Here is a 12,805-nt window from a genome sequence, read left to right on the forward strand (position 1 = left end):
TGGTGTTAGAAAACAGAGGAAGGAAAGGTTGTAATCTGTATTTCATTGTTGAAGTAAACTAGTACACAGATGTGTTTATTTAGCCAAGGCTATTGAGGAAATCTAGGCATCCAACAGAAAATAAGCAACGTGTCCTATAGGTATAGGACCACAAAAGTAAAGACAACTAATTTTAAAGATAGACTCATTATGGTTTGACACATAATGCAACAATTATCCATACTTCTCTAATTTTATTTTTAGAGGAATAATGGATTATAACACAAACAAAAGAACAAAACTCAACTAGAGGTCTTTAATACCTCAACAAAAGATCTTTTTATTTTTAAATAATTTATTATCAGGTTAACTTTTTTTAAAATAATTATTATAATATTTAAATAATTAAAATGACCAGAACTAATAACTGGTTACCAACGAATAAATGTACTATTGCTGCCAAAAATAAAAAATAAAAAATTGGGTATTATTGCCAATATATAATAAAATGTAAAAATTAAAAAAAATGTTTATTTCTTTCAAACTTAAAAATAAAGGATATTTATTAAGGCAATTTATTATAATTTGTCAATCTCAAATTGCTTCTTTTACTTATAACGTGGAACAATTATTCCTACTTATATCTAAATTATTGGTAAAGATATAATTCACAAAGAACATATTCATATTTTGAATGAATTTAAATGAAAAACACATTTTACATAGGACGTCTCCCTACCTACCACTTTTAACACCATTGTCTTCCTCAATCTCGGTTCCTCTCCATCAATATAATGAAGGTGACCCAGCAAAGTTTAAAATAAAAAAGATGGATCAAAAAATGAATACAACGAAATATATATATATATATATATATACAAGAATCCAAACACCTTTGATTCATTCAAAATATATATACTTTGGATAAGAATCAGTAGTATTGAAAATTTAAACATCTTTCTTAATTGAGTAAAATATTTGAAGCTAGACATATATATATATATATATATATATAGTGTTTTGTTTGGTCGCAATCTAGCTAGCTAATAAAAGATTATCATAATAATTTCCCTTTTCTAATAACTTGTCCTCTTCTATTTTCAAGATATGGCATGGAGTATTTCCTAATATTAATTGAGAAATTTTATGTTATATGCACGATAATTTAGTGAAATTTTTTAATATACCAACATAAGTTACTATCTTAAATATATGATAATTTTAATTTTTTAGACAAAAATACCCCTAACATTCAAACACTTATTTTCTCTCTCAATCCGAACTCTCTCTCTAACATCTCTCATTCTCTCACTCTTTCATTCATTCTAATCTTGTAGATCTTGAAAAAATACCAAAATTAAAAAACAAAATCATCTTAAATAGACATTTGAGTGAACAAAATATGAACTTCTAAAGTTTTAGTCAAATTTCATAACCGAGCATCGAAATTGCATCGAAAATGCCTCGAAAAAGCATTGTTTTGGCCAAAAATCAAGTTTTCATAATTGCATCGCAATAGCATCTAAATACTATCGATTTTGTATTGAAACACCATCGATTTGGCCAAAAAAATAAGTTTTCATGATTGCATCATAAGAACATCGAAACACTATTGATTTTGTATCGAAACACCATGAGAACTTGATTTTTGTCCAAAACGGTGCAAAATCGATGGTGTTTTGATGTTGTTGCGATGCAATCATGAGAACTTGATTTTGTCCAAAACGATGTTTTTTCGATGCAATTTCGATGCTTTGCACTGAAATTTAACGAAAATTTTGGAGGTTCATATTTTTTCACTCAAATGTCGGGTTCAGATGATTTTTTCTTTAAATTTTGGTATTTTTTCGAGATTTACAGGATTAGAATGTTAGAGAGAGTGAGATAATGAGAAATGTTAGAGAGAGATAGATTTGATTGAGAGAGAAAACGAGTGTTTAAATGTTAAAGGTATTTTTGTCTAAAAAAAATTAAAATTATCATATATTTGGGATAGTAACATATATATTAGCATATTAAAAAAATTTACAAAATTATCATGCATATATAACATGAAATTCCCTATTAATATTGTTACTGCCATAAAAAGCTACAACATTTTACACTACAATGCTATTTTATTGGATAACAGTTACAGCCATAAAAAGCTACAACATTTTACGCTACATATATAGAATGAATTATGTGACCATGCATATAAAAGGGTATAAAGGTAATTTTCTAGGACATACACGGAACACTAAGAGCTGGCTAGGTTCTATAAATAGAAGTGAGTCTAGGTAGGTTCTTCCTCCATTCAATATTGCATATCCAACTTTTGCTTAGCAATATAAATAATAATAATAAGAGTGATCGTAATATGGCAGGCACGTCAGCTGATACAATTACCATTCTTAGTATTGATGGAGGAGGAGTTAGAGGGATCATCCCTGGGGTCATTCTTGATTTCCTTGAATCCAAACTTAAGGTATTATATATTGTCATATTTGCCATGTGTGTATGTGTGTAGATGTACAAAATATATAATAAGTTTTGTGTGGATCGATGTGTGAGTTAGGAATACGGTGGCGAGAATACAAGGCTGGCAGACTACTTTGATGTGATCTCAGGGACAAGCACCGGTGGTCTCATTGCAGCAATGATATCAACACCCAACCACCAAAAACGGCCTTTGTATGACGCCAATCAGATTGTCCCTTTCTACAAACGGGAATGCCCAAAAATATTCAAAAAGAAGTCATGCATATTGTGAGTAATCTAATAATAACAGGTTTTTGAAGCTGCTATCATACTGAAAATGTGCGTATAAATATATATATATACACTAATCCAAATTGTTTAAACAGATGTCATTCGTCATATGAAAACTGTCATTCAGAAGACTGTCATGAAATGTACCTGAAAATGTTAACAGATGCAGCAGCTTCCCATGGAAACGAGAATAATAAGAAAGTTTTATTAGGGTCAACGTATGATGGTGGATACATTCAAAAATTGGCTAGTGACATCCTTGGGGATAAGCGTCTGAGCAATACTCTGACAAATCTAGTCATTCCTGCATACGACATCAAGAAACTCTCACCTGTTGTCTTCTCCTCTTATGAGGTGACTTTCTCTCTTGATTCTCGAACTTAAATTGTACTATTATTTATAGGAATTGTCTTTATCGCATGAACATTTTCTATTTTCAATATTTGGAAAAATTATAACATAATATTTTTGCATAATGACGTGCATTATAATTAAAATATACATTCTGTTAATTTTAAAAAAATTTCGAATAATTTACAGTATCAAAATCGGAGATCAAATAGTCAACTGCAAACGTGCTTAATTTTTTTTTTTTACGTGGAAAACAAATTATTTAAATTCTGATTTTGATCTTGTAAATTATTTAAAATTCCTCACAAATTAGTAAAATGACTATTATAACAACTATCATGTAGGATATAATAAAAACAAAAGTAAAAAAAAAAAAAAAAAGCCTTATGGTAGGGACAAAAATGATGCTCCCTATATATTTATATAAATTTTTTATTTATAGGATGGAATGGATGCAGGTGGATAATGGAAATGAAGAATTGGATGCTCTTTTATCAGATATCTGCATTAGCACCTCTGCAGCACCAACTTACCTTCCAGCTTATCAGTTCTTCAACAAAAATACAGAATTCAACATGATTGATGGAGGGGTTGCCGCTAATAATCCAGTATAATATAATATACTCATTTATTATTATGACTCTATCTAGCTAAGCTTTCTTTAACTTCTTTTTTAGCTACCAGGATTAAAATAGTCATTTTGGGAGTTTAAGTAAATAAAGTAAAAACAAACTTTTTATTAGAAAAAGATCTTTATATTTGTATATGTGATTTATATTTGATATAGCTCAAGTATGTATTTTCTTTTTAATTTAAACTTTGATTGAAATTGCAGACTGCAGCTGCGATTACGGAAGTTGTGAAAAAAAGGGCAAAAGTTCATTTAGAAAAAGGAAAAAGAAAAGGAAAGGGGAAAAGAAAAAGGGGAGAAGAAGAAGAGAGTGACTTGATAAATTCTTCTCGTCTTCTTGTACTCTCCTTAGGAACAGGAGCCGATAAGAGTGTGGGGAAGTACAATGCTAAAATGGTTAATAGTTGGTCGGCTATTAATTGGATACAAAACCCACCCTGGAATTTCTGGAGTGCGGATCGTCCAATCATTGATTTCATGTCTGACGCAAACGCAGATATGATTGATCACTACAGCACAATGTTTTTTGATTCATCTCTTCATCCTGAAAATTTCCTTCGTATTCAGGTAAATTATATAAATATTTACATTTTACAGCTTTGTTATAATAAAATTAAATAATCACATCATTAGTAAAACCTTTACTGCTAACAAGTTATCGGTAAATTATTGTCGGTATACCTTTATCGGTAGAAAGCAATGTATACCGACTATATTATATGTGTTGTCAGTAAACCCTCTACCGACAACACATTGTCAGCAGATTTAATTCAAATACCAATGACGTGTTATGGGTATAGGTATTACTGACAATATTCAATTAGTATTTTGTTTTATATTATTATAAATAATAATGTAACAAAAATTACTATATAACATAATTGAAATAATATAACAAAAATTATACTAAACTACTTTCGTTAAACACTTAAATATATACATATGAGTTTGAAAACTTAACTAGATAAGTTGTCCTAAAAATAAAAATAGATAATTTTGTGAATACAAAAACATATAAGTAATAAATCGACCTACTAGCTCAGCCCTCCGACATCGAGATCATAAGATGCTTAAGGCGGATTTTGAGATAGCGGGATAATGCAATGAGTCTGGATGTGGTCTCCAACTGTCTAATGCGCTCCCACATTTCAGCAAACTCATCATCTCTGAGGACATATAGTCGACTAGGCTAACGAATCCTTAGTAGTAGATTGTGACAGTTGCGTCTAACGAATGACACGCTTACCATACATAGAAAAAAAATTATGAACTGTAAATTAACTGAGTAAAAAACTAAAAACTGTTAAAAATATAGTTAATTACTCAGGTTTGTTCGGCTGTTTTCGTCACCCACCTTTTGCCTTGTTTGTGGTGAGTACTCATCCAAGCATCTGGGATCGGTACAAGTTGCCCAATCTTGAGACTGCGCTATATATCACATACATAAACAAAAAATAAATAAATGATTTTTTTTAAAAAACAAAATTAACTTTCTTTTTTGTATGGCAAATCTGGTATAGAATAAGAACCCCTACGACTGGGTTCTTTCAACTTTTTCCTATTTGTCAAGTTGATCTCAAAATGTTTCTAAAAGAAAGATAGTGTTATTGATATGTTAAATTAAAAAGGTTAAGTAAAAAGAAATAGTTAACAAATAAGGATACATTCACTTATGGGCATGAGAAGTACTCAATATGTACTTTTGCCACTGCTCTACTGAACATCATGTGTATTGATTTGTAAGCCCAAAATTTTTAAGATGCTCACCTAAATTACACTTCCAATTAGCGTACCGTTTTGCACAGAATTTGTCTATTTTGTGCAAGATTCCTTGGAGGTGTTCTGCTACATATATTTGTCGTCCGATGTAAAAAAAAAACATCCTAGGTGACAAATATTTATTAGTACATATGATACGTAATTAAAGAAATCGTACCGTTTTTGCAAAGTATCGTTTTGGTACCCTCTATTTACAATAATGCTCATTTGGTACCATGTATTTGGAAATCGTACATATTTGGTATTCTGTATTTTGAAATCGTACATATTTGATACCCTAAATTTAAATTTAATTGATAAAATTTTGCCAATTTGATCAAACTGCTCTCAATTTTATGAGTTTCAAATTCAAATTTAATTACTTAATTATATATATAACTTATGGTAATTGGTCATATTGATAAAATTTTATTTATCAAATCTAAGTTTAGGATACCAAATGTGTATGATTTTAAAATATAGGGTACCATATGATGATTATTGAAAAAAGAGTGTATTAAAATGATACTCTGCAAAAACACATGGTGCCAATTGAGTAAATTCCATTTAATTTTTAATTAAAATTAATGGTTTATTTATTAAAAATTTATTATTGTTAATATTATTAAATATAAAATTTTATTTTATTTAATCATAATAATTTTTTTTAATTATTTGACTAGTTTATCAATTCAATATTATATTTATTCTTTGTTGAAAATTATTATTAAATTTAGTAATTTAATAATTATTTTTAAAAATTGGTTTTCTAATTATTTTTAATCTTTAATCATAATTAGCAAATATTATTATTTTACTTATTAATTCACTACTATTTATTAAATTACATATTTTATTGAATAGTTTTATTAATTTTCACAAAATCTCTAAATTTTCTAATTCTATAAAATATTCGATATCATAACGACTATATTTTCATATATCCCAAATTTTAAAAACTTGCAAATAACACACAAAAAATATATCCAGACCCATAACATACACAAAGCAATACAAATACATTAAAAACGTCTCTAATTAATAATTATTATTCTTAATTTGTTAATTATTCAATTTTTTATTCAAAATATCATAATTTTATACAAAATACATTTTTATTAAAAATTAACAACAACAACAAATCAATATACATATAATCTGATTTTTACTAGTAAGACTAAGAAAATATACATTAAATAGTTTTATATTTCTTGATCCATTTTTAATTAAAATAGACAATACAACAAGAGCAAAAATAAATTTAAACAAACAAAACCCATTCTAATAATCTAACTTTATTACAATCAACACACAAATAATATATTTTCATTTAACCCAATCTAGAAACCTTATTTTCATTTATACCTGTCAAAGTTATGGAGCTGTGGTCGCAGTTGTTGTTGAGGGGCGGAGCCGGAGCCGGAGCCAGAGCCAGAGCCGTCTGTTTCCACAATGTCCGAATTTTGAGAGAAATTTGGGGAAATTATGAAAGACAAAAAAATAAAAATAAAAAGGAGAAAACTTACTAAGAGAAAGACCTTCACCTTAAGAGAAAAAGCTTACCAATTACAAAAGAAAATTTGAAAATGATTGCGAGAGGAAAAAAAAAATTAAACCAAAATTGGCAAACCTTGTGAGCTTTGTATATAATCTTGTGATGGAAGAAGATTTGAGTTTGTGGATTTCTAAGCTTGAGAAGGGAGTGAAATTAATGGAGGGATTTTTAGTGAGAGAAGAGAGAGAAAAATGGGGGATTTAGGTGAGACAAAGAGTATTTTCACGGCTGAAGGAAAAAGAAAGGGTTTCAGACTTTATGTTATCTTTAAAACTTCTACCGACAACACATTTTTGGTATAGGTCAGTGTTGTCGATAAAACAACCCTAAAAAAACGGCCAAAGTTTGGCACATTTTTTGAAAATACTTCTATTGACAACATTTTTCATTGTTTTCAGTAAAGGTGTTGTGGGTACTTATTTTTGTAGTGATATATTATAGATTATTAATTGATGACTATATATTTTTACTTCAATCTTCAAAGGATTCAAAGTTGCCAGAGGAACTTGCTGCCATGGATAACGCTGACCCAGCAAATTTGGATAAACTGGAGCAATACGCCAAAGACTTGCTGAATAAGCCAGTTACAAGCCTGAATCTAGCTACCTTTCAACGTATTATTGTGAATGAAAATGACACTTACCAAGTAGCACTTGGAAAGTGAGTAATTAATTTATTGCATTTGTATAAGTTTGATTTGTTTCGTGCTTAGCTAATAATAATATGCATGCTTTGCAGGTTCGCAAAAAAGCTTATTGCCATAAAGAAAAATCGAGCTAAAAAGTCGAGGGAAATTAGCCGACTCACAAGGCTACGCAGTGGCGCTGTATTAAAATAAAGTGTTAATTAGAGCTCAACATGGTCTGCTATTTGTTGAGTCTAATAAATTACACAGAGTTCGATTTACTATAAGTGTGTCGTTTGGTTTATGATGTAATAATTTCAATGAAAGTCCACATGTGTAATAAAGTAGTACAATTGTCTTATTTGAAACAATATATTTTATTGTATTTTATATTTATATAATTGAACCTTTTCAAATTGTAATAAATTTTATACTCGACCTCAAATCTAAATTGAATCAACATTACGATTGGGCCGAAACAGGGCCAACCCTGACAATACATGTGCCCTTGGAAAACTTAATATGATTGGCCCTTAATTTCCTAATTAAATAATATTAAATAAATATATACTATTTGCCTGCGCGTGAAGCACTAATTACAGTTTTTATTTTATGTATGAGGCTTGAAGATGGTGATGGGCTTTTGGTGTTAACAGAAAAATGAAAAAAGAAAAAAAGACTCAAATCGAAAAAGGACTACATCAACTAATAAGCATATTGGGGGCTCGGGTTTTGGAGAGTCCTAAGCACGGGCCTAGCCCATCTTAGCTTAGGGTCGGTCCTGGGTAGAAACCAACATTGGATCAAGATGAAGGTTAAGGTGGAAACTAGGGTCTCAGGTCTAAAATTAAAATTTTTAAAAATGACAAAGTTAGGTCTAGAGAGGAGGAGGTAAAGATTGGGATCGAAGTTGGGGTAACGAAAAAGGTTGGGTCAAGCCGAAGTATAAAATAATATTAAAAAACCCATGAGAGTAAGAACTTTGCTACTCGACCTTAGGACCATGTGATTCTTTCCAAATGGTCAGAATCTTTTGCAAGTCGTTGAGCAATTAAAAAATGTCACAACAGTTTGGGATAGCCCTTCAATCGGGATGTCCAATATTTTTGTTACAAGAAATAAAATTAGACAAAGAAAGTTTTAATGTAAAAGAATGTTTGAGATAGTAAACACAAGAAAGTTGAAAAGCACACCATACTAAAAAGATATATATGCTTAAGCAGGTTTGTTATAGACTTAGCAAAACAAGAGTGAGTTATAGCTAATCAAGAAAACAATAAAAGAAAATAATTAACTAATACAACCAATAGAAAACTAAGTGAACACGTCAGAAGTTTCTATAACCGACGGTTGTTATATTAATTTATAATATAATGTTTTAGATTAAATAAATATGACAAAGAGTGCTACATATTGTAACATATGATAGAGAGTTACAAAATTTAGATATAGGTGAATATCCAAATATGTAACTTATTTGGTGTTACAAATTAAGTTACAAATTTGTAACTTCCAAATATTGTCCATTATTGTGTAGATGTGTTGTTACACAATTTTAAGTTGAATTTCTTAAAGTCATATGTGAAATAGACGTTAGAGATATGATTTTAACCTCAATAATGTGTTTTGGGGGTTGCAAAATAATTGGGAATGATTTGGAGCCGTTTGGAAAAATAGCACATTTTTGTGTGCTGAAATTGGCCACTGGCTGCGACCAGGGATGTTGGTGGTCGCGACCACAAAGGATGACTGACCAAATTTTAGTTTTTTCCAACCTTTTTTTAATGGCTCCAAAAACACAAACAACTCCAAAATCTCATTTTCAATTCCATAAACATCAAATTAATCATTGGTAACAACCATAGGGGTTTGTGGAATTTGAAATTCAAATGGTGTCTCTAAACTCTATAAATAGGAGCCTATTGCTCACTTGTTTGACAAAAATTTTCTATCCATTGGAGCACTTGGCTAGAAAACACCTAGAGGCTTGATAATTCCAGAAAGTTATTTCCAAAATATTTTGTGTAACACCCTACTACCCTGGGACCGTTACAGTGTGCATTTTAAACAGTGCTAAACGAGTTATTTGGCCATAATCGTGTAACTAAATGTGATTAACGATTTCGGTACGACTCATCACCTCACCTCTAAGGCATCCAATTTGACCACAAGGGTTGAATACAACGAACAAGAGCAAATATACATGGGAAACGGTACAGTTTTGCAAATTCAAAATTTTGGCCAGTCTTCTTTTCCTTCCCCATTTCATTCCAAGCTTTTTGTCTTAAATAATTTGCTTCATGTGCCTGAAAGATAACAATGTCTTTTTTGAGTTTCACCATTTTCATTGTTGTGTTAAGGATCATGTTACTCAGAGGATTTTACTGGTTAGGAAGCTTGAAAAAGGCCTCTACAAGTTTGATTTTACTCAGTTAGGATCTCTATTGTCTCCTCCTTCAAATTTCTCCTATTTGTCCCAGTGCACTATTGATGGTGCCCAAGTGTTTTTCACTCAAAATAAGTTTGTACCAAACTCTATTTTTTCTTTGTGGCACAATTGGCTTGACCATCCTACTGCTAGAGTTGTAAGATGTGCTCTATCCTCTTGTAATATTCATGTTAGCAATAAAACAACTCCAGATTTGTCTGCAACTTGTTGTCTTGGAAAACACCAGAAACTTCCTTTTCCTAACTCAACTACTGTCTATACTAAACCCTTACAACTTTTGCATTCGGCTCTATGGGGTCTTGCCCCTACTATATCCTCAAGTGGTTATAAGTATTATATCAGTTTTGTTGATGCCTATTATAGGCACACTTGGGTGTATTTGCTTCGAACAAAGAGTGAAGCTTTGCCAACTTTTACCAAGTTCAAAACTCAAGTTGAGCTTCAGCTAGGATATAAAATTAAATCCATTCAAAATGATTGGGGAGGTGAATACCAAGCTTTCACTAGCCTTGTTGAGTCTACTGGTATAGTTCATAGTGTGTCTTGTCCACACACTCATGAGCAAAATGGTGTTGCTGAACGCAAACATCGCCATATTGTTGAGAGTGGGCTCACCTTACTTGCCCAAGCTTCTTTGCCCCTCAAATATTGGGATGAGGCCTTTCGTACAATTGTTTTCTTGATAAATAGAATGCGTACTCTCATTTTGCAACACATTTCACCATTAGAAGTTTTGTTTAATACCAACCTGATTACAATATGCTCAGAGTTTTTGGTTGTTTATGTTACCCAAATTTAAGGTCTTATAACTGTGTCAAGCTCCTGTATAGGTTTGAACCTTGTGTGTTCCTTGGGTATAGTCTTTCTCACAAAGGATATAATTGTTTGTCTAAGGAAGGCAGAGTGTATATTTCAAGGGATGTCTTATTTCATGAGTTTGTCTTCCCTTTTCTTTGATTTGTCTCAAAAGTGTTCTCCAACCTCTACCTCAAATTTGTTCCTTGTCTCAGCGAGTCCACCTATTCTGTCACCTCTTCGTTCTACTCCTCTTACTCCATTATCATCACCAACATCATCCTCCTCTTCATTACCATCTATGCCTCCACCACTACCACTACCACCACCACCAAAACCTTCCTCTTCCAATATACAGTTATCCCACCCTTGTTGAGTTAAGAAGCTGGTTCAAATGATTTGCAACCTACTTTATCTCTTGATTTTCCTGTTGCTCCTAACATTGTTTCTGCAGTGCCTAATGTTCATCCGATGCAGACAAGAGCTAAGTCTGGGATTCGAAAGCCCAAAGTTCTCATGGCATCTATTGAACCTTCTTCTGTCAATGATGCTCTCAAAATTCAGTAGTGGTCTAGTGCCATGCAAGCTGAGTAACGCTCTTCAGAAGAACAACACTTGGTCTTTAGTGGACTTACCCTCTGACCGAGTACCTATAGGTTGCAAGTAGGTTTATAGAGTAAAGGAGAACACAGGTGGAACTATTGTTCAGTACAAAGCTCGTCTTGTTGCAAAGGGCTTTCATCAACAAGCTGGCTTTGATTATAATGAGACTTTTAGTCCAGTTGTTAAGCCATTGACCATTCAAGTAGTTCTTACCATTGCTGTTACTAGAGGATGAACGATAAGGCAGCTAGATGTTAACAACGCATTCCTCAACGGTGATCTGCATGAGGACATTTATATGCAACAACCTCCAAGTTTTGTAGACTCTACTTATCCCACTAAAGTTTGAAAACTTCACAAAGCACTTTATGGTCTCAAACAAGCTCCAAGAGCTTGGTTTGACAAACTTTCTACTGCCTTGGTTCGTCTTGGTTTTGTTTCAGCAAAGGCTGACCATTCCTTGTTTGTTCGAGCTACTGTCACTAGTTGTCTCTATGTTCTTGTCTATTTGGATGATATCCTAGTGATGGGTAGTAGTGACATGACGTCTCATCTATTATCACACCTCTTGGTGATTCTTTTTCTCTAAAAGATTTAGGTACTGTTGACTACTTCTTGGGAATTCAAGTCTCTCATACTTCCAATGGTGTCTTGCTCTCTCAAACTAAGTACCTTCAAGATCTTTTGTGTAAAGTTCAGATGTAAGGTGTCAAAACTCAAAATACTTCCAATGAATAGTGGCCTCTGCTTGTCACACTATGGGAGTGATCCTGTGTTGGATGCTACCCTTTATCGATTTGTTGTGGGTACCTTACAGTATGCTACCATAACTAGACCTAAGATAGCCTTTAGCATAAATAAGGTCTGTCAGTTTCTGCACTCTCCTCTCCAATCTCATTGGGTGGTTGTTAAACGAATCTTGCGCTATCTTGCTGGTACCTTGGGTTATGGCCTTCATCTGAAACGAGCATCTCATTTTCATCTTGAAGCATTCTGTGATGTTGATTGGGCTTCTTACCCAGATGACCAGTGCTCCACTACTGGTTTTTGCATTTATTTTGGTGACAATTTAGTGGCTTGGCAGTCCAAGAAGCAGACCACAGTTTCTCGCTCTTCTACTGAAGTTGAATTTCGTAGTTTAGCTTCTATTGTTACTGAACTGTCTTGGATTCAGTCGTTACTTCGTGAGCTCCCCATTTCTGTATCTGTTCCACCATCAATTTTGTGTGACAACTTGAGTTTTGTCATGCTTGTTGCCAACCACGTCATTCATGCGCGCACAAAGCACATAGAGATTGATCTCTATTT

The 12,805-nt window shown here is 32.2% G+C and overlaps 1 protein-coding gene across 1 annotated transcript; it reads left to right on the top strand.

The window, feature by feature from the left end:
• The first annotated feature begins 2,286 nt into the window (after positions 1 to 2,286).
• Positions 2,287 to 8,051, top strand: LOC133800743 (patatin-like protein 3). Its single transcript, XM_062238775.1, has 7 exons — positions 2,287 to 2,446; positions 2,537 to 2,727; positions 2,826 to 3,084; positions 3,540 to 3,689; positions 3,917 to 4,279; positions 7,510 to 7,685; positions 7,764 to 8,051. The coding sequence occupies exons 1-7, from the start codon at positions 2,339 to 2,341 to the stop codon at positions 7,861 to 7,863; spliced, it is 1,347 nt and encodes a 448-aa protein (XP_062094759.1). The 5' UTR covers positions 2,287 to 2,338; the 3' UTR covers positions 7,864 to 8,051.
• The last annotated feature ends 4,754 nt before the right edge of the window (positions 8,052 to 12,805 follow it).

The sequence above is a fragment of the Humulus lupulus genome, chromosome 9 (assembly GCF_963169125.1).
Source record: "Humulus lupulus chromosome 9, drHumLupu1.1, whole genome shotgun sequence".
NCBI lineage: Eukaryota > Viridiplantae > Streptophyta > Magnoliopsida > Rosales > Cannabaceae > Humulus > Humulus lupulus.